General features: G+C 29.7%; 1 protein-coding gene across 1 annotated transcript in view; it reads left to right on the plus strand.

Moving 5' to 3' along the window:
- The window catches only part of LOC136987282 (uncharacterized), a 57,576-nt gene that overhangs the window by 17,078 nt on the left and 15,778 nt on the right, over positions 1-24,720 (plus strand). Inside the window, exon 2 of the mRNA XM_067284992.1 lies at positions 22,192-22,896. Within this exon, the coding sequence (XP_067141093.1) occupies positions 22,192-22,896 (705 nt within the window). The remainder of the gene's footprint in view (positions 1-22,191; positions 22,897-24,720) is intronic.

The raw sequence follows: 24,720 nt of genomic DNA on the forward strand, positions 1-24,720 counted from the left end.
ATTGACTCTAAATTCAATTATCGTTAGTTTCTACAGAATTTCATGTTTTTTCCAAAAAAAATAAAAATAAAACAAAATTATTTTTTTAAATTTGAAAATATTACTATATAAAATATTTATCCAAACTGACTTAGACGCCAGTCGCGGCATCCTAAATTGACAAGTATCTCGGCTTTTATAGTTTACGAGTTTATAAATGGTAAGAGAGGCAGGACAAGTTAAGAATGCAGTCCTTCCAGGCTACTATTACCGTAAATCCTATCATTACGACAAAAATTATAAATCCGACAAATAATAGGCATCTCTGTTAAGACGCGATTGCTAACTTTATTTCCAATCATATCTAATCACTGTTTTTCTATTCATTTTCCGTTAAATGACGATGATTTTATAGCAATTTTATATAACAATACAATCTGATTTATGAAAAATTACTATAAAAACATCTAGCTATTAAATTCAAATGAAAATTGAATATAGACATTATGAAGAGTAAGGCAGTGGCATCACTAGGGAATGCGACCAGAAAGGGTGATATCGTCGGAGGGGTGACCCCAAATGAATATAATGAGTTTTTGTGTGGTGTTTCAGCTAAAATTTATTATTATTATTATTATTTTAAATACCCATATAGTTAGTTATAACAACAAAAGCATTTTTTGTAAGCCCGACTTATACATATTAATGTTAGCTGGACTTACATTAATATTACTTACATTAGCTATATGTTAATTTACTTTTTGAACCTTCTTATGCATTCTGGTCAGAACTGTCTTATTACCAAATTATAATAAAAAATACAAATTAATTTATATTTTATAAATATAACACAATTAAATGTACTGTACATACGTGTAGACTGTGCATATGATATTGTAATTTAAAGGTGTAATTTTAAGTTTGCTAGATGTTTGTTATTGCTATTACATTCAGTAATATATTGGAATTATGATTTATGAGTAACATTACCAAGAATTCTGTGTGGTCTGTTATGAAGAGAGATTCACGAGAGTGATACCAACCCTAGTGATGCCACTGGAGAACCAGACTCCCCGGTATCTATTCCATCCCAATTAGAGAGAACAGGTGGGGCAAGGACTTATTATACGTCGGTTCTACCAAGCGTTCCTTAAATACCCGTATAAGGGAACACCGAGCGGATATCCGGCATGGGCGGCTCACTACTGCCCTTGCTACGTATGCGTTTGATCCCGATGTCGAGGTGCAGTTTGATAAAGCTGCAGTCATTGTCAACACACTTCACCAGACCGTCTTAAGTGGTTAGAAACCATAGCCGTCTATAAAGCCGGCCAGGTAGCCACGCGCATCAACCGAAAAGAGGAGCAGAGTCTGTCGCTGGCCTGGCAGTCCCTATTAGATGCCGACCCGTAGCCACCTCCACCAGCACACGACCACGTACGTCAGGCGAGACTGACTTCGTCGAAATGACATTTGATCCCATCGAATTCCGTGTGCTCTGTTCAGAGGCATTCCTAAGCTAGTTGACCTGAGGAAAAACTGCAAGATAGTTTGAAAACGTTTGCACCCGCTGTATATCTTATATGCATTACATGCCGGTAACAGGTTTAAGGAAGTGTAGATTTTACTCCGGAAATTGGAGTCAGTTCTGTATTTCAGAATTCCTGCTTTAATTTATTAAAAATATGTTGTAGATTAAAAACCATATCAAAATTTTAAGTTAACTTTTATTGAATTAATAGCACCTTTTCCAGTTACACACTTCTAACAATGCTTTTATCACTTATTAAAACAATCTTGCAGCATTCTGCATTACTTCCTTGGGTATTTTTCATCTCTTCTATTAATTTGAATTTGTGACTCTTCAATAAAGCTTTCATTTAGTTAAGGACATCAAAGCCTGCAGGAGCAAGATTCGATGAATAAGGAGACTGTGGAAGTACAGGTATCTGCTAATTCAGCGTTGCTAACCCAGACAATATTTATTTTCTTGTAATTGAGAGTAAATTTAACTGTTTTAAAAGTACCCCTTCTCTCCAATGTATATATGAACTTGTTATGTACAATCAATATGGAACAAGATGATAGTCAGCATGACATTCAAATATTGGACTTCATTAAGAAAATAGAATTTAAAATATAAAATAACAATAGTACTTGCTTATGATAACTTATACCTAATAATATCCAGGCCCGTATGGAAGGAACCATATGGCCAAGGCCTCAGAGCCTTAGAGATCCCAAATTTAGTCTCTCGTACAAAACACGTGATGTAAATTAAAGATTCTTTGGCGAATAATCTGTTATTAAATGTTTATTTGTGTTGTTTACATGTTTTTATGGCTTAGAAAGAAAGAACCTTGCATTTATGATTGATCTGGACCTTATATCGCTTCTCTTAAGTCTAGACAATATCTATTTCTATTGCATTAAACAAATTTTAAACATTTTGACAGAAAAACCCGAAACATTCCTATAAACGAAATGAATAATGCCGTCATCTGTCATTATAACGAAATAATGAAATCAGTACAACATTATGAAATATTTAAGAAAAGAAATTCTTTTCAATTTATTTAAAAAACGAGCGGCTGCAACTTTAAGAGTTTAAAAGAATTTATTAGATTTAACATTTTCAGAATGCTACGCATTCCATCTTTAAAAAAACCGCTCACTTCCGAAGCTAGAACGTACACTGTCCCGAAAACATTAAAAGTTAATGAACTTGCGACCTCTAAATTGTAAGGTGTATTTTTAAATAAATTGTTTTAAAAATTACGGCGGTACTTTGAAAATTGTAATTTAAAAGAAAAGGACGGCCTTTAAACGTAATTTAATAATTTAATTAGGTATTTTACCTATTAAAAATTTATTGTTAAAAAAGTAAGAAACTTTATAAAACGGTATTGTTATATTTACGTATCTGGTTTCCCAGAAGTAATTTAAAAAAAGATATTTAAACGATAAAATTACTGTCTGATATTTAAATATTAATTTCATTTGAGTAGCATTAGATCAATAAATATATTATTATGTCCAGGGAAAGAAAATATGTATATATATATATATATGAAAAGGAAACACACAAAAGGAAGTAATTTAATTCTCTGCTTATAAGCATTTTGCAGAGGGTCTCGGGAGGTGGTAAAAAAATTCCTGATACCAAGGCCATTAAAATCAGATAGTTACAAAAATATAAGCATATTGATTTCATGTAATAAAATTTAAATATCTTATTCATTTTATTAGTTTTTTTATTTTTTATTTTACTTAAACATAAGATGCTAACATTTTAAAATCAGTTTAAACATACATTGTTAAATATTAGATTAATTGTATTTAAAACAGCTTGTTTACGTTATCGTCTCTCGGGAAAAAGAAACATTTTATAGACGTATTATTGGATAAATATTTCTGAAAGAGAAACCTCCATTGTCGGATATTTAATTAAGAAAATTTCGAATAAATAAAGTACACATTGAGAATGTGTTCGACCGCGTAATATTTTTAGATTGTTAACTAAAGATATTTTAAATTTAAATCATTTCTTCGTATTATTTTGAATGTTTACCTTTTAAAATCCGGGATGAAGTATTTAAAGCGTGTACGGTATTGAATACGAAATACGAAAAAAAATCTTTTCGAAGTCTTTCGAAGTTTCTATTTATTCTTCATTTCTGTACATTTTTTTAAAACTAAAATATGCTTATTAAGGAGTTAAGAGTCTAGACTTTTAGAAAATTAGCATGTTGAGTTACCTGGATTAAAGAATTAAGTAAAGATTATGATACGGTTTCGTTATTTTCCGCGAATTTCGCCATTAGAAATGATTATAACAAAGAGCTTTTGCGCAAATACAAACGACATTTCTACGGTATCAAAAGTTAGTAAATCTTTTCATGATTAATATTTAGTAAGAGACAAGTTGATTCGGTCATCGTGAATTAAATCTTAAATTATAATGTAGATTTGCCAATGATACGTTACGTCGTTATTCGACGTATTAACACGTAAATTCAAATTGGCAGAATTCACATAGAGAATTATAATTAAAAAAAACCGAGTTGAACGCTTCTATTTTTGAAATGAGCACTTGGATGATGTCATAATAGCTAAATTGAGAATAAAATTAATGCAAATAAACTGTTAAAATAATTAAAACAATAAAATATAAGAAATTTATAATAGATGATGAATCGTAATGTTCGTTTCACTATAAATAAATCACGGTAGCTGTCATTTACGCGTCTAATTTTTTGTTTATGTTCCATTTTCGAACTGTAACATAAAATTCATATATAAACTGTTTCGATTGCCAACTGTCTCTATGTTCTATTCGTTGTACTGTTGCCGGACTAAAATAGTCCAAAAATGTTTTAAACGAATAAATATTTTGGTTTCCTGAACTTGGCACTTTCCTTCAAATATTTGTTGGAAAGTGTTTTATGTGATTGAATGCCAGCAGGTGATAACATTTTTACTGTAAACATACAGAAATATTTAATAAATTTATTAAGTATCTGATATAATTTTTATTTATCTTTAAACACATAATAAACACCTGTCTTTTAGCATTAAAACCTCTTAATCAACATGAAATATATATGCAAGTACTCTTAACAGTGCGTTACAATCCTTTTTGCTCGACAAAGACTGTTAAGCACCGTTGAAAGTACTTTTGTATATATTTTAAGTTGATTAAAATGTCTTTAAAAAATCTGTAAGCTACAAAACTTGTTATAAATTAAAAATCCAAAGAAACTAAATCATCTTCCTTTCCATTTTGTCCAATAACCAGGAATGAAACAGTCTTTCTTCACAGAGACAACCTTTTCTCGGAGACTATGACTGCACAAAATTATGTAAAACAGTTAAAATATTCACTGATGATGAGCCAATTAAAAAACATATACAGGTAGGCCTCCTACAACGTGGTACCTTTACAACGCGCTTTCGCTCCAACGCGGTTGGAAAAATGCGGAAGTTTTCTTACGACGCAGTGCTTTTACAAGGCAGTTTAGGGTATTTAGAAACGAATTTTCTTTCGCATAACAGAAAAATCGCAACGGATCACATAAGTGCAGTGGAACTTGACGAAACGAGCTCAGATCTTGAAATAAGGCCAGTCAAACATAATCGAACAACTATAATAAGTGACGACGAGGACTGAATTTGCGAGCATAACGTTATGTTTCTTTTTGATTTTGATTTGAAATCATAATCTTTTTAGTTTTTATATAATGTTGAGTTTTATTTAAGCTTTTTATGTACATAAATTTAAAAAATGATGAAAATGTTACACCATAAAAGGCAGTTTTTCTCTTTTTAGAACCGAATCCCAGTTTTTGTATAAAGTTGGCATCTCTGATAACGCGTTATAGGTAGACGCATTGTAGGAGACCTACCTGTATATGTATATTTTCAATTTGCTGTTTTATATAATTTTGCAGAGGCGTAGTCTCCAATAAAAGACCAGCTCTGCGAAGAAAGGCTGTTTTTGTACCTGATTATTGGACGTAACAGAAAGGAATAAGAGTCGGTCTTCTTCTTTCGTTATAAATTATCAAAAAAAAACTTATATGAGCAAATAAATTGGATTTATTATGATGATTTTTTTTTATTTGACAGTTTTTCGTGATATCGATTCGTTATATTTAAATAATTTTTCTCGTTTTTAAATATCTTAAAATGAAATACTTAACTTACTAATTCATTCAAGATTGCCAATAATAATAATAGAAAAGTATTTTTATTTACCGTTTCTGCAAAACTTGCATATCTTAGTTATTGTTTTTCCACATTTATGCGAAATTTTTGTTTGTTCTTGCGAACTCACCCCCTCGAGAGGTCCAAAGACGCCTAGAAACCGATATTTGTTTCCTTTTTTAACTTCGACGAAGCCGATCGCACGTCGTGATAAATTCAATTAATTCAATGTGATTTTTTATTTAAATTTATTTACATATTTTAAAAAAATAATTATAATCTGCATCCTGTTAAAGTAAACACAATTTAAATACAAATGACGACAGCTTAAGTTATGTAGAATTTATGTTAAAAGCAAAATATATTAAAAGAAAATAACAAAGTTAAGAAGAAGAAATTTTTTTTATTAGAATTAACTTTTAACAAAAATTCTAATTTAATAATAAAGAATAAGATTTATAAAAAAGAAATTAATGTAAAAAATTTTGCGGTGTTAATCGCATAATAATTTAATGACGACTTATCTCGTTTACATTATTAGAAATATTTACTTCAATACGTCATTTAGTTAGTTTTTAATTTATACGTATATATATTTAATAATGTTTAAAATACGTTATTTTTATTTTAAATAAAAAAAAACTAATCAAAATCTTATTAAAAAAACATAAATAAAAAATTTTTATCCTTGCTTTTTATATTAAGTTTGTAAGTATATTTGTTTTTTACAACAAGGTTTGTTAGAGTGTATATAAAAAAATAGTTGTGCGCTGCTCGGTAAAGCTTAGTTACGGCAAATTAATATAATATATCCCGTGATAATTAGTTTTTTAATTCGCTTTAATGTAAATTTTATTACTTTTTTACGTTAATTCGAGTAATATTCGTAAAGAAACTTGTTAATAAAATTACGATATGTATATTTTGTACGATATTTTTGATTTTGCGCATATTTAAGTAAGCGAATTTTATACAATAAAAATATTTTTAGAAAGTATATTGTACTCTTCAATCTATTTAAATAAATATATATATGATATTGATGATAAAGTAAAAGTAGTTTTAAAATTCAAATGTATTTATTTCAATACAAATAAGTATTAAGAGAAATTTCTTGCTAATTAAAGTGTATTTACGTATTTTTCTTTGTATGTAATTCGTAGTTTTATGAATATTTCTTTAAATACTTTGTAACGCAAGATTTTAAAATTTAAAGCAGTTCAATAACACTGTTATAAATATCAGTTTTAATAACAAGAATATAATTGCGTTTATATAGAAATTAATTATAATTTATTATTGAGAATAGCATTACTTTGCTTCTCTTTCCTTGTTTATAAGCAATTCAGAACAAACAAATTTTCTATTAGCTTATATTTTTTATTATTGAGCTGTAGTTTTTAAATTGCAGACCTAAACTTCCCACTTTTGTCTGTCCGTCCTTTCTTAATGTTGAGAATGGAGATATTACTCACTGTTGACAGTTTAAGATCATGTCATTGGACTGAGGAGAGCAGATGGCTGTTAAATTTCATGCCATGTGGATCATTCCGACCTTACTGTGAGATGGGGCAGTGGATTCTCGAGGGCACACATACGCAATTGACAAGCTCTGGATGCCCCAAACGGATCATCAGGAGAGATAAGATAAGCACAAATAATTGCAATAGTATGTGTATACCATGCAGAGAGTAGAGACAGGTAGAAGCCTTCCTACAGAATCCTCTCTTTTCCTATACCATTGGAAGATGACTAGCAGAGGCTAAATTTGCATGCATGATGCCACTGTATGTCCTGTCATTAGCTCTCCAACATCATTGCTTTATTTGCAGTGATGGCATAATAGAAGCATCTTTAGTGATAAATCCTGATTCTGTTTGGGAATGGATAACTGCTATGTGTGTGTGTGTGGTGCATTGTTAATGAGCGCTTCAATCCTGTCTTTCATGCAGTGTGCCACCCACTGCTGGTGTGCTGATCTGGAGAGCCATCCCATATGACAGTTGTTTTGCCATACAAAGCTATGGCTTCAGGAATGTATCTATCATTTTGTCATAATTCTTCGACCCGTCCATTGAGAATTTATGGTAGTAGATTGGATGCTAGCTTTGACCATCTACAAGCGCAAAGGATTTGGAGCAGCAGTTTTCATGTTTGTGGACAAATCTGTTGCAGGATAGCATACAGTACCCGAATGCCTTCAGCCACATCTGTATGCAGACAATAGTAGATCTTATGAGGTACTAAAAGTCGTTCTTCCGTACGAGATTGTCTGTCTATTATAGTATTGTAATCACTTATTACATCATCATTAGGTACATAAATAAAATATTCAAATTATAATAAGATAAAGGGTAATAAAACAATTTTTAAAGTCAAATCTAATAAATGTTTTATTTCAGACTGTAATTTTTTAATACAGTTTTTTGTTGTAAAGAGAATAAAATAAAATATATATAATTTGACTATAGATGTCATATTCGAGCGAATAACTTAAGTATACGTTAAATTGAAAATTATATTTGAAATCAAGAAAATGAAAAATTTAAAAAGGAAGTTGTTAGCAGTTAAATTCTTTAAATTAAAAAATTACATTCTATTAATTTTTGTTTTTGTTAAAATTATACGTAAATTTATGTTTATATAACGATAACCTTAATATTTTCTTGGGCTTGTATTTGCTTATATTAAAATATATGGATTTGTTTCGGATAGCCGCTCATTTTCCGCAACGGGCAGCTCTCCGAAAAAACTTAATCATATTACCCATTTTTAACGTCCGTTCGCTGCATTGAATAATCTTATAATCTATATTTAAAAAACGTTAATTAGCATTATTGTCTTCTCAAAAAATTTGACATTAGGATTTACGAGATTAATCAAGAATCGATGAAAATAAACATCACTAGTCGTAAATGAGAATATCTGTATTAATAACAAAAGAAAATCTAAGCAGAAGGTATTGACTCGGATACTCGAGATATAAGAAAAAGAATATTTGAATAGATATTACAAAGATTTCATTTGAACTGGAGTAAACAGTATATTAATTTTAATTCTCTTCAATTAGACTAGGAGTAGACATGATTGATATTAATGTTCATTTCTAATAAACAGTTTATTTAGTTTACTTACAAAAAAAAAAGTATTAAATCTTAAAAATATGTCTCTATTTAATTATCAAACAATATAAAGTATTGTATATGGTCGTCGTTACACGTCCTTAACGTAAGACAGTTATTTTTTACATTTGTTTTACTTTTTATACTGATTGTAATATATCTTCTTTCATTAAATTAATTATTTATATAATTATAGCATTTAGCAAAATCATTACAGAGCAGTTAAAATATATGTATACGGATGTTTCTAATTTTTCTGAAATCCTGCTGTGTATATATATATTTCTCTTCTCCAGCTTTACTTCATCCTTTAACGCTATTCGTCCGTACTAAATATATATAAACAACTCTACCGAGAAATATTAAACATTTATATAAATGTATAATGTACGGATGCTTATAATGTATTACATACACAATACATTTTTTATATCTCTGTTACAAGTACGGAATGAGACTCGATTACAGTTATTTATATCGTATTATATTTTATGTTATAAATATGAAATAACGATAGTAATTTATTTATTTTTAATTAAGCAGAATTTATTAATATCGATCCGTCGTCGCCGATGATAATTCTGCAAATATCCTAGAAAGATCTTATCTTTTTTCCAGTAAAATTAAACGTATAAATGCGTACGTTTTTACCGTTTCCTACAATTTATCAAGATACGGTACATTGTTATATTATTTCGAATAAAAAGTTCGACAACTGGAAAGAAGTTTTCAATTAGTACTATGAATAATATTGCATCAGATAAACAGATTTTAAAACTGTTGTTAATAATGCAGCTAAAGTTACGCTGTATATTATACACTGTGACACAAATAGATAAAAATTTTAACTCGTTTTCAGGTACATGTCAGTGTTTTTTATTATAGTTATTATTTCAAGTTTATTGCATTAAGAGAACACAATGCATTGTGAATATATTTATTACCGTAAATAGATCTTTTCATGTTTAATTATATAAAAGTAGAATGTATGTGTGTCTATACGTGTGTGTGTGTGTGTATATATCTATATATATATAGGACATCTTAGTATAAATTATAGTAAAGAATCTAGGCCAAATGAATCAATTTGTTTTTGTTTAAAACATTAAAGAAAACGTAATTTTTATTGTTAATGCCAAGAATAGTTTATATTTATTTTTAATAGAATTTTTAATGAGTTTTAAATAAATTGATAGAATAAATTCCTCGCGATAGTAAAAGAGTATGCTTTAAGATAGCGCGTACTCTGTTATTTCGGAAAATATTCCAACTGTATAGTTATAAAATTAGCATCGATAATTATCGTATAAATTTTTAAAAAGGATATTTTTGTAATTGCAAAGATTGAATTGATATGTATCGCCGCTTCTTTGACAGATTTTGTTTCCGGTTAGATGAATATATGCATTTTTTCGGCATAAATTTAAATTTATAACTAGAGGCTAAATCTAAAAACTCGTTCTTAAAAATATTGGAGTTAGAAAGATATTACTTTTACTATTTTGCTTCATCTTCTCTCCTTTTTTCTTTTCTATATAATTAGAATTTATTTATTTATAAACAAATTAATATTTTATAAATATTTATCTTTGTGTTATATATAATAATTTTTATATATACATATACACACATTACCCTGAAAAAATATAAAATTTAATAATTAATATAGCTATCTATTCATTTATCTAATTCTCATTTTTGATTTGCAACTATATTTAACTCGGTTTAATTATATTGTGTACATATACACTGGATCAATAGTAAATGAATAATGTTGAAACCGGACAAATATTCTCTCGTATTTATTTCTAGATAGTTTTTGTTCGAAGAAAAATAAGCAGGAGTTTAATGATTAAATTTTATTTCAATTATTTTTAAATACCCGAATAAATAGGGAATTTTTTTCTGAGAAATTTACGAATTGTAAACGGCATTAAATAAATCTGGATAAATTAATGCGTTTTTCTCGCAAATTATTTATCTTTACGAAGAAATATATTTTGATCGTCGCGTAAATGTTTTCTATTCCGATTTTGTCTACATCCTTTTTGTTCTCTCGAAAAAGAAAACAAAAATACAGTAGATTAAATTTTTAAATTTGATTTTATAATAATATTTAATATATTTTAACATATCAAATTTTATTTGTGTGTATGTTGCAATGCCCGAAGCTTAAATTGTTTATTTTAAGTATAATTTTTATGATGTGTTTTTCGTCTTTTTCGTTATAATTCGCTAAAAACTACTAAGATAGATATTTTTATCGTCTTAAAATTATTTATATACCGGCAATTTTAAGTGCATCCAGTTAGCAAGCAACTAAGCAGTTAATTCAGCAGCATAGTACGAAACAGACTACATTATTAGCCTTCTTCATTACCGACTCGGTAACTAGATGCATTCTTTCTGTATTAATATCTTGAAACCTTATTTAAATTAATCAATAAAACTCAACTGAAATATTAAGTATATGTATGTAAAGAAAGAGTACGACATTTCTTGGTGTTAACTACATTTTTTTTCGTAATTAGACTTATTAATCATTAATACAAATGTTTAAATATTCTCGTAGCTTCAAAGTTTCTACAAGAAAATCATATTCAATTTTAATCAAACAATTTAGCTAAATAGATATTAATTGTAGAATTAGTTTTAAAGAAAGGTAAACAATTTCTACCTAATAATATTTTAAAAAAAGTCAAATCTGTTGTAGTAGAAGAGCATTTAGCGGAACGATTCTTGTCTTATTAAATATGATATATAATTCTTTATTTTTTTCAATTTTATTTGCTATGATAAGAATGACTATAAATTGTTGGACAGTTGTTTTTATAATATTTTGTTTACTTTAATTACAAACAAGTACATACCTTGTGAATGTGTTTTCAAATATTTAAAATTACAAAATTCCATAACATCACAATATTTTTTTACATCCTTGATGCTAACTAATATATATATATATATATATTATAATTGTGAATCGGCTCTTGATTCTGACTCCATAAAATAGAAATTCTAAGGCCTTTTGATTGTTTATTTAACTATCTAGTGTGGAAAAAAAACTAAATAGATTATTAAACTGCCTTAGATTAACTACTTTACAGTTTATTTATCTTTTCTCAACATTATATAACCTTTACTGACTAGATATAAATGGTCTGAAGTTTTAATCAAGTGTTGCTCTTTGTTTTCAATCATAAAAATAATAGCGAGGTCGAGGCCAAAGTTTTAAACGCGAAAACGCGTACGTCGGACGTTCGGCGTCGCTTTCCCGTAAGACTAAAAGTTTGACAATGGCGTTTGGAATGCCGAGCACGACTCCACTGACTATCCGAACGCAATTGTCAAACTTCTAGGTTTACGGGAAAGCGGCGCCAAACGTCCGACGTACACGTTTACGCGTTTAAAACTTCGGCCTCGACCTCGCTAATAATTTTAAAAACTAAACTTTATTAATTCTTTCTCTGTTTTTGATATATTTGATTTATTTTGATGATTAAATCATGCATATATTATTTCTATGTCAAATATAAAATGGTGTGAAAAGTTATGGAGATCTTTATCATATCTTATTGTATTTTTAAATAGAGAGTTCTTCCTGTATTTAGAAATGTAATAAATATTTTACCACTGGATTAAATGATAGTAGAAAATATTTTCTACGTCTATTTTATTGCTTGATAAAAGATAGAAAGTTACTTATCTTAGCATACTATAAAATATTATATTTCAAATAAATTTTCCTGTTTAATTTAAGATTCACTGTATATCAAAAGCTTCATAACTGTATAAAGATAAATGCTTTACTTACTGATTTAGAAGATAGCATTGCTTATTATATAGTATAATTTATTTTTGATATACTGCCTGAAGTATTTTGAATAAAAAATGCAGAACATAATAATTTAATTTTGTAATTATTAACGCTCTATATATTCATTATTTGTAAGCAGTATTATTATATTGATGTAATATAAACTCACCAGAGAGCCCATTCTTAACTACTACAATAATATAAGTATATCAAACATCCCGAAACTCAATATATATATATAGATACTTAACCAAACAATCGCCTTAAATAATTGGGCCATAAATCTGTTATTTAATGATTAAATATTAAGTAATTTGTTATAGAGATAGACAGGCATCAGGTAAAGGGTTAGCTGGCCGAGTGCCATTGTGGAGATGTACTTAGGCCGTGGGCGTAGGAGTCATCCCCAGTTGGTGCCACGATTAACTGTGTAAGATTATATCTAAATTCAAATACATCTGGAAGCAAAGGCTTGCGCGGGGTCTGAGTGGCGCAACCGGCAAGTGGAGGTTACGGACTCACACCCCACCCCGGGCCAATTCTTTTCTTCCAGATGACTCTAAATGATTAAAATTATAATTATTAATTTAGATAAGAGATGGTGCTTAACATCTATCTCAACAATTTAATTAGTATTTAATCATTAAATAGTGGATTTATACCCCAATTATTTAAGGCAATTGTTTGGTTATGTATCTACTATAATAATACCAAAGTTTTGGTATTCAATAGCAATGGGAGGTTTATGTGTCATATTCAACGATCAAACCATACATTTACTTACGGCGTAACTTTGAATATGCCACATAAATTCGTTGCTGTCTGAAACTTTGGTATTATTGAATGTAATTAAGACTAGGGTCTAGATTTCGGTACAGCCCATCCTTCTTACAGGACTGCTTGTGTATGTCATAGGCAAACACTTTAATTGGAAACTGCAAGTTCAAAATACACACAATTTTATTTTTCGTTTTCCAACAACCATTTGTCCAGTTATGTAGCAAGGTGCACACCACAACCAGAAACCTCACTTCTACATCTAACAATAACAACTAATGAATGGCAAAAATGTACTTACAGATATGTGCATTTTTAAAAAGAATTTGGATTATAAGCAGAGAATTCCTTGGAATTCTTTGATATCCTGGAATATGAAACATTTCAGTGCCTGCAAAAACTGTTACGATAAATAATTATATAAATAAGAAAAATAAAGGAGATCAATGACAATATCAATCAATTGACCAAATACACTCGATAACATTCACTTAACTTTGTTTTTTTAGACATTTTAATCATTATGTAACTAAACAATAGTATCTTTTTTCTTTTTAAAAGTTTTTAACATTAAAAAATTTTAATTTTGAAGTAGAATAAATTTTGTATTCACTCTATAATAAAGAAGTTTTTTTAATAAAAAAAAGAAAGATGGAAGACGGAAAAGAAGGTTAAACTTCCTTTTTTTTTCTTCTTGCTATCTTAACAGATTTTTTAAATTAAATAACACTTATTTATTCTCTATTTTTTTTTTTTTCCTCTTTCTCTCTTTTCCCTCATTATTATGTGGTCGTTTTGTGTATATATATTTCATTTAAATTATCTTACGTCTATCTTGCTATTTCTCTGATATCATTTCTTCTTACTCATACTGTTAAATTACAACAACATTTTCTATATGTCATCTATTTTCGTGCCTTAATTTCCTTATTTTGACGAAAATTACACGTTTCTTAAACATACAAAATGCGTATCGTCGAAATTTATTAAATAAAAATGCCGCTATCCGTTAAAACATTTTAAAAATAAAGCATTTTTGTAAGCTTATCGCCGACGATTGGAATGTAAAGAGTTTCGCAACCGAAGAACGGAAAGTAAAGTAACAGTATAGTTCCGAACGCATAACTAATTAAATTAATTAATAATTAATGAATTTAGATGTTGTAACCGACAATGCACTTGCACTTCTGCAAGAATTGCAGATTTGAATCCTTCTCTAATGAGTATTTTTCCAGAAAAGTTAAAATTTAATTAAAAATTAATTCTAATTTACTCATTTGTTAATATTATTATCAAATGGCAATGTGCGCTATCTGCAGTCCAAATATGCAAATCGTTAATTTAATTTAATTAATCCAATTCCGACCATGCGGTTTTTGGCATAATTATTTGGCGATTATTGTATTGGTAGTTCTTTCGTTTAATTGTATCACTCGCTATTTCTGTTTTATCATTAAATTTTTTCTTATTTATTAAATTGCGTATAAAGTAATACGTGAAGAAGAAATGAGGAAAATTATTTAAATATAGCATCAAACAATGACTTTTTAACAAAATATAATGAATAATTAATTCCCTTCAATACCGAGATGAGAGTTTTTAATGACAGTTAACATCCAAAATATAAATTATCATATTTAAATCGTATGCCTGTTCAAAAATGAAATAATATTGCAGACGGAAAAAACGATTAGAATGAAGTCCATACGTTTCTCAGAAAAATGTCGGCTTATTTATCTGATATTATACTGTTTCTTCTTTAACTCTTTACTTTTAAATGCAAATGATTTTATTTTTGTATAAATAGATTAATAAGAAAGAAAAATTACAACAAAACAGAAATATATAGAGGAGATTTGGTTAATGTTACCCTTGGTGCCAAGATGGCGGCTCGTCTCTGATTCCATCAAGGGAACAGTGGGACGCACGTTCTAACCTAACCTAACCTATTCTAATAAATTACCATAATTTTTAGCAACCAAATTATTAGAATAGGTTAGGTTAGGTTAGAACGTGCGTCCCACTGTTTCCTTGCTGGAATCAGCGACGAGCCGCCATCTTGGCACCATGGGTTACATTAACCGTAAATTTTATAATTAACAAAATAAAAACAAATACCGTATTTTACGGACTATAAGATTTAAGCACCTATATTATAAGCTACCTACTATTATAACCTACCTACCTATTATAAGCTACCTACTATTATAACCTACTATTATAAAGCACCTTAATTTTTAAGCAATTTTTTTAAAAAATAACATTTTTATTATTAGATTGCAAAGCCAGACTAAAAAAAATTCATAGTTTATAAAACCATGTTCCATGTTCTTCTGCATATGCTATTACTTTCAATTTATAGCCCGCATCATATGAATACCGGTACCTTTTATTTTTTTTCCATTACGAAACTAGCTACTAACAAAAATATTGTACTGTTACCGATAACACAAATCACTTTCAATTCAAGTTCACCGGCCCCGTAGACTGCAATGACGCATCATAGGCTAGACACTGTTCTGGGTTCGTGATGGCGGGGCTGGAGGGAGACAGTGTTAGCAAGCTTGTGAATCCCCGCAACTCATGTTCGTAGCATCGGTGCACTGCTGCTGCCAGTTGAATGCAATGTTGTCAGATGGAGATAGGTTTCCCGCAGCATCAAATATGTGGCCATTTTTAAGATTGGCAAGAATTTTAAATCAAACACCGGACATTTTTATATTAATTTCGAGTATAAGACGCACCTGAATTTTGGAGGCAATTTTTCGAAGAAAAAACTGCATCTTATAGTCCGTAAAATACGGTAATCGGTTATGACCATTGGCCTTCTTTGTAATGAGAGTTGATAAAAACATTAAATATAGAAAAATTAATTTAAGTACGAAATTAACTACCGATCTTAGTAATTTATATATGCTATACATCAACCAAAGCTGAATATTATTGCGCTAGAAAACACTAATAATTTAATAGACAATTTGGCATTAGAGAGACATTAGGCACCATCTCTTGATAAATTTAATAATTATAAATTAATTAAATAATTTAAATAATAATCACTGGAAGAAAAGAATTGGCCCGAAGCGGGACTCGAACCCGCAACTCCTGCTTACCGTGCAGATGCGTTGCCAATTACGCTACCCGGACCTTCGGTTCGATCTCCTCTTCCAGCATATATAAGCTAACAATATAACCATCGATGGTTATTACAATGCTGGCTGGGGACACATTCGGCGCCCACGACGTGCAACTCCCAAGGCACTCGACTGGCCATCGCAAACCCCAGCAAGGCATATAAATAAATAAGGTATCGGGTGTAGTAAGGACGTTTGATAATTTATATATGTTTATTATATTCCGTTATGCAGGTATTACAAGCAAAAATTTATTAAAATATTTAGTGATTCATAATAAATTTTAACTCGAGTATTATTTTTGTCAGGTCGGGTTATTAGTTGTAACTTCGCAAGTATAAAATACATTTAGAAATAAACTTTCTTAATAAAACATGGGCAAAACTAAAAATGTGTGTCATTTGTTCAATTTCTTTGCATTTACATTGTAAAGATAGTGCTGCAGGCTTTGTATTCATGGCAACATTGCCAGAAATCAGCCAAGGTTTATGAAAACGCTTATCAAAAAGTAGCAAGGGAAATCTATCCGAAACTTTAGTTGTTAGTTAACAAGCATTAGCTCTTAATTAATGTCATAAATCAGTATTGGGATAAAAAAGCGGGAATAAATATTTCTAGTGCGTAAAAATATTGTGAAATTGCCATAAAAACTTCCACAGATTTTCTCCAAAATTAAGCCCAATCGGTGAGAAATCGCAGGATTCGAAAAGTTGTCCCGCATCTATTTGAAAACATCCGTCAAAATTTGTTCTAAGAACCCAAAAACAGACAGAATGTAAGATTCCAAAGAGCAGTTAATAAATCTTAATACAGACATTGATTCTGAATCTTTTTCGTTTGTAGTAATAGAATTAAGCTTAAGTAAATTAAAAAAAATTAATTACTAAGTTCTTTTGTATGTTTATATTTTCATCTTTTATAAATCAGTCTAATAACGTTCTTCATTAGTACATTATCTTAAAAAATAGGAATAGAGTTTATTAATAACTCTGTTATTCTAATTGTGAAGTTTGTTTAGATGTTATCTCCTTATTTGTCATTTCGCTCGTTTAAATCTTCTTTTCGACGGAGTAGTTTTGTGTTGCCGATTCTTTGGTAAGAATTATTGTTTAGGAGAGACTATTTGAAATCACAATGGTATACAGCATTACACTTAACTAAAATTAAAAGACAATAATAAATAATTTATTGTGTTGTTTACGATAGAATTTTCCATTTAATTTATTGTTATTTACCGTTTTAAATTAAATATTCGTGTACTTAAATTTGTTTTAACTCTAAAACTTATGTATTGAATTTAAAAGGACTTTAGTAAAAGAATATAAACTAGTATATTGTTTATATTTGAAAACATACTAATAATTCTGTAATCTGCATTATAAGTTACTCAGATTTATCTTGAATTTGAGAAAAATTTAATATTAATTATCACTTGATGATGATTATCTAATTTAAAAATATTCAATAACGAAATATTATATTTTTTGACTCAAAAAGTAAGCTAACTAAGATAGATTTTAAGAAAAGGTGTGGTGTTGTAGATTGTTCAAACTCTTGGCATGTTTTCTGTTTAGTTTATGTTTTGCGATAAAACATTAGAAGAAAAAACATTGGATTTTAATGTTGAATATACGGTGTTTATGGCTCAAAATACCATACTTTCCGGCGTATAAGACAACCTCCGACTTTTGAGAAGATTTTCCCGGGTTAAAAAGTCGTCTTATACGTCGGAAAATACAATAATGTACCAACTTGTTTTATATTGTGTTGTTCATATTTTTTGTTTCGTGCCGAAATAGAACAGAATCCCAGTCCTTTGCAACACTCGTCACTTAAATATGATACGCAAAATAAAGGTAGAGGTTGTCCTAGAAAAGAATTAGAAGATCAAATAAATGGAGAAGAGGTGGAAATAGGATTTTTAGGGTTAGAAATCCCTATTAGAATCGCAGTTTTTTACAACAAAATCAATTGTAAAACTTCAAGTAAGTCAAAATCTTGTATTTACAACTTTTTCGAAGCAGCGAGCATTTCGAGTAACGAAGAAGAATATACGTCGGAAACACCATTAACAAATGTTAATTTTGGTAAAATAAACGATCGCTCGAAGGAAATTAAAATATAACTTTGTTAAAATTTCGATAAAGAAATCGTTAAAAAAACAAGGCGAATTCTTTGACGTTGGTTAATTTGGGGAAAAGCCTCAAAATAAAATATTTACTATAAAGATTAATTTGAATTATACCAAATGACTAATGAATTATTAGCAAAAAAATTGTAATTTTAGTGATTTTACCTTTAAAAAATGCACATTTTAAAAGTGAAGTATGTAAATTTATTTTAAAAAAAGAGAGAGAGAGAGAGAGAGAAAGCTTGAAAATTCTTGATTTTGAATTGGAGAATATAAAATCATTAACGATATATAATGCAAATAGTTTTTTGTTAAAATAACTCTGAAATTTTCTTTTAGTATTGAAACATTTCTGGAAAAGTAGAAGAGTTTGAATATTAATTATCATGATTTGTAAGCAAACTAGAATGAGAAGAAAGACGTTTATAACTTTTGTTAAAAAGATAAAACAAGAAGGTAGGAAAACTGCACTTTGTGGTGATTATTTCTTAGAAGGAAATAAAATGTATATGATAGATATAAAAACAAAATTGTTTTCAAATTGATTCCTTTTTTAGATTAAGAGAAATTACTAATAGAACAAGAAAGAAATAATAACTATTCGGAATACCCGAAGCATTTCGTAAATGTCCAACATAATATCGGCAAAACCAGGGATGTACCGTATCCGTGGAACTCCAATCTTGGATCTTATGCGAGCTTGTTTTGAGAAAACTGGAATCCATCCTACCAAATTTCTTGCACCAAAGCGCTCTTTTCAATCGGTCATTTTTTGGAAACCATCGGTTAGGGCTGAAAAGTCATAAGGAGGTGCACTTTCCTGATTTATCAATCGAACTTCATGACAGCCATTCGCTACCAAAGTACGTAGAGAACCGCAGTACAAGCCTTCTTTATTCTGGCAGTAAAAGTGGACCCTGTTTTCCTTTACAGCCCTTATTGTGCCAACTCTTATTGCTCCAACATTATCTACACATACTAGGAAATAGACTATATTGAGGAAATCATAGTTTGTCGCAGGTATTAGCAAGTCTTATTAAGCAACTGATTAAAAAGCATAAGGTTGGGAGTGTAATCCATCTACAATATGAAATAAGAGTAATAACCTTCAGTCAACAGTTGAAAGGAGTGTATCATGAAATAGCCAGATATACTAGCAGCGAACTTTGTTTCCAAAGAAACCCCAAACTGTATGGAATTTTAAGAAACAATAAAGACTAATGTGACTATTTTTGGATTCCTAGAGTATGCAAGGTTTTCCTCGATGATCAATGATTTGGAGCTTATCTTGAATACATTGGTGCCATGTTATGTTCACTATGAGCCTTATTGAAGGTAGATAAATAACTAATTAATTGCAATTAATTTAAATATAAAACGAACAGTCAGATGTCTTTATTGGACTATTTAAGGTTAATTAATTATCAAGTAATTAGGCTAGAAGTAGACAGTTAAATTTAATAGTTAGAATTAAATTAATTTAATTTAAAATATTTTGGAAGAAAAAAGGAATAATTAATTAGCTTTAAATAGTCCGATAAAGGAATCTGGCTGTTTGTTTGATATTTGAAGGAGCAGGAGCAGACTTTGAAAATGCCCTTTCATCTACGACATAAGTTCCTTATGCCTCTGTAGAACAAATACTAGTAGATTTGTGGAGTAGGCTACTTCATTGTGTCCAGTCCTTAGTCATTCCAAGCAGAAAGGGTTTCATTCAAATATTCTAGTTTATTTGCACGTATCTAAAAGCCTTTTACCAGTCCACGTATCATCACACTAAACAAAGTAGTTACAAACGTTTTCGAACCATTACGGTTCTTCTTCAGGTAATGATCTCCTAACGGAATGCTCTTTGATTCAAACTTATAAAGAAATACGATCCGGATCGTTGTCCCGACCCGATCACGTCAGTACGGACCTGCACACTAAGCATGTTGCACTCTATCTTAGAGTTTTATCTAGTGGGACCTGCCATGCCGCCGATAGAGCTATTTTGTCCTTGTAGTTAATGCAATTACTCTCGTAAATCTCTACCATCTTGTTCTAGTTTATATTTTAATACTTGAAGATGATGCCGATCTGGCTCCAAATATAAACGTTCTTTGTCCGACACTTAATTTTACCATCAGATACAAAAAACTTAATAGTATACCACCAGATTTTGTAGGAAAATTAAAATGATAAGATGTTTACTGAAAGGAGATTCCAAAAATTCGTTTGAAATATTTTGGGATCGGCTTTTCAAATTACTGTAACGATGACGACGGTGCCATTTCTGTTTATTTCCACAAGTAATTTTGAGAAAGAAATGGTTTTAAATTTCCTCATATAATCACGATTACCACAACTGATTTATTATCTTCCTTTTCTTTCTTGTCGGTTTCCACTTGAAATCTTTGATTACCATGCATCGGAGAATTATCCAGTTGAGTTGTAATAAAGAGTTTTGATTTAATTTGGATTTATATTTTGTATTGTTTTGCTAGCCGTACCAGCCAATACATTGCACTTTGACGTTTAGATATTAACAGTACAACCCAATAGAATTTAGCTTCGTAATAAATCAAATGCGTGTGACAGTCTTGATCATTGTTTCAGTCTGCAACTTGATACTCTTCATATACATATGCTTCTTTCATAAATCATAATTTTTTGTTTTGCTTCTCTCCGAGTAATTTTTCAGCTTTCAGTTTCATTAATTATGCATGATTTATTATTGATTGAGATAAAACAGGTATATATATATATATGTTCTAGTAAAGTTAATTTCAAATATTTGAAATCTAAATGTTTCTTATGTAATTGTAAAGATAGAAAGCTGCAAACTGGAGAAGTTTTAACGAAAGAAATCAAATCTATAAAATACTTTTAAATGAAATTTTATTTGCTTAAATCTCTTTGACGCTATCTCCCGTATTACGCGGATTTTTTATTACTCTTCCGACTCCATTTTACGTATAACAGAGAGAAAGTATATCAATCCGTCGAAAAACGACCCCCTCAAATTTTTACGCTTATGGATTCGGAGGAACTTGAAATGTCAAGAAATGCAAAAAATTTGGAGATTTTTCTATATGTACGGATGTTAGTGCATGTGGGGAGCATTATTTTTTTCACCCTCTTTGAAGTATAATAACTTCTTGCTTTTGGTTAAAGATTTCTGAAATTTTGCAGGGAGGTTTGCGTATTTGGGGGATCGATGCTGTTAAATTTTGGCGGTTAAAGGTCGAAGAAGTGGAGAGGTACGGGGTTCCACGCAGTTTTAAATTTTGCCAGGAAAGTTAAGCAACTTGTTGCTGGATTTTATATTATTAAATTTAAATAAGAACCAAATAGCTTTTGGGTTTATATTGGGCTATCATTTATTAATTATTTAATATATTGTTATTTCAGAAATTTGTTCAGATGATACAGAACAAAATTTACATTTAATTTATCAAAAAAGTAGAATATTTTTAAATATCGAATATGTACTAAATTATTTATATATGTCTCTGTGTATTTTTTTTCTTTTTTTTTTATTAGACTGACGATGAAGAAGGTGGTAATATTATACTGGAGAATCCAGGAGATCTTTTATGTCCAGTGAAGAATTTTCGCATGTATCTAGCCCGGTTAAATCCAGCCTGTGATGCCTTGTTTCAGCGACCAAAGGATCGAATTTCCAAACAGGACTTGTGTTGGTACGTTAATTCGCCAGTGGGAAAGAACATGCTTGCCACGATGATGTCTACAATTTCCAAATGTGCTGGTCTGAGTCGTGTTTATACAAACATAAGAATTCGAGCCACGATGTATTCCGAAGCACAAGAAAATGGTTGCATTTCGTGTGAAGTTTTGCCAATTAAAAACGTGACTGACGCGAACAGATCACACAATATATCAAATGAAATGGGCACTGACGGTTATGAAATACCAGCAGAGAGTATTGCACTACTTAGCAACAATGTGGTTGGTAATGCCAGGAATAATTCTTGTACTATTCAGGTATCAGAAGACAAATCTCTTCTTGTAACCAATCCTCAGGAATTTGTCAAATCCTCAGCATCATCTAGTATGATCAAAATTTCTTCCACAACATCCTTATCAGTGTTTCCAGTTGCCTTGAGTCGAGCATGTCCAGATTCAACACAATCTTCTTCAGATATGCAACATTTAGACAAAGTTACACAGTCTTCCACTTTGCAGGGATTAAATAGAAATCAGATGTGTTCATCTTCAGAAATCAAAGTAAGTATTTTATTATTTGTATATATATTTAATTAGAAGTAATAATGATTAAAATTTAGATTATATTCACGTTACCTCAATTGCTCACTCGATATTATTAAACAAGAATAAAATATAATTAGCAGAAATTCACAAGAAATTTTAAGAAATTAGAGTATTCTCAGACGTTTACTACCAAACTTCTTCAAGCAAACTATTGAACGGAATAGAATTTATTTAAAAAAGTGCATTTTTGGTGTTATCGGAAGTGCGTTTTATAAAGTTGATTGCTACGGTCTTCGTGTATTAAAGCACTAATCAGTCAAGCTTATTGAACGGAATAGATTTAAATTTATTCTGTTGAAAGCTTAAATCGTAATAAACATGTCAGGGAAACTATATAATTTAAAATTCACAGAAATAGAAAAACAAACACTAAAAAGAAAGTCTTCAAATTTCGTCTGTTTTTACACCTCGAGAACATAACAAAGTTTCTTGGTGGAATTAGGGTGCGACTGTGCAGACGCAAGCGAGCGAGAATATGTGGCGAGAAGAGGCGAGACGCGATAAATATCAAAACCTGTCAGATATGTGCGAGAACTGGAAATTCGCTCTCGTCAGCGTTATTTCTCGTTTCTCGCTTGTGCACGGTTTTCCTTTGCGAAAACTAAATTGCTCTCAAACTCTCGCTCGCTCTAAATTTGCATCTGCGTAATCACACCCTTAACCTTTATCTGAGGCTTTCATCTGCTTCAAATAAAAGCCAACACTGCCGACAGACTCTATGTTCTCGACGTGTGAAGAGTTTTAGTGTGTTTTCCCCTTCCCTATTTTTGTGAAAAACCGTGAGCAGTCGACAATAAAAGTAGTTTCAAATTTATCAATTTAAAGTTAATAAAATTTAGGCTATTAAATTATTTTTTCATACTTAGAACAAAGTTATAATTTACAAGTAAAGAAGTAATCGTTAAAGTTTAGTTTCGTTCTAGCAATAATTAGATAAAAATTCTTTCGTAACTTTTTAAACAAGTTTGTAATTTTAATTACAGTTTTTTAAAGAATCTTCCAAACTTCGAAAGCGTATTTAAAGTTTAAAAAAGGAAAACAAATCAAACGTAGAAAATTTCTGATTAACTTGATTAATTACAATGCGTTGGATTCGTTCCAGAAATTAATTAAAATCTTCCTTTTCTAATTTAATGTTTATCACATATAAAAGTTGAATTATTTAGAATAACAACAGCTTTTCTTAAGTTGATCTGCAGAGAATTAATATATCAATCAAAGATAGAAAATTAATTACATTAGAATAATACAAATAAGCTCGATTATAAAACGAAATTCTTTGATTATAAAAAGTTTGATTGTCGTTAAGCGTTAATGCTTTCAATTATAAAATTAATTATCTCAGGATAATAGAAATAGAAATAATTAAAATACAAGATAAGAATACAGAATAAATTATTTAAAAATTCTCGTAAAAATTCGAAGTGTCGAATCTGCAGAAAGTGAGAATTTCCTCGGAATAAGCGCTTAGAATTTCTTCGGAATAAGAAAAAAAAAAGGATTAGAATTTAATCTATAAAATCTAATAGATAGTTTCCTTATTAAAACAATATAAAAGTAAAATAAAGTTATGTACAAAAGAATGCACTTCGATAATTCTGCGCAGTCGAGATTGATAGTTTTATATATCGGCTATTTGAAACCGGAGATTGTTAATTAACGTTAAAACAGAGCGGCTTGTTTAAATATTTTCGGCATTGAAAACGTTATTTCGTCCGTCCCAAAATTCTAAATCGGTTATTTGACGTTTAAAATAATAAAACTAATTGTAACTTATCC

Source organism: Centruroides vittatus, unplaced genomic scaffold (genome assembly GCF_030686945.1).
Source record: "Centruroides vittatus isolate TY-2023 unplaced genomic scaffold, ASM3068694v2 scaffold_149, whole genome shotgun sequence".
In the NCBI taxonomy this organism is placed as follows: domain Eukaryota; kingdom Metazoa; phylum Arthropoda; class Arachnida; order Scorpiones; family Buthidae; genus Centruroides; species Centruroides vittatus.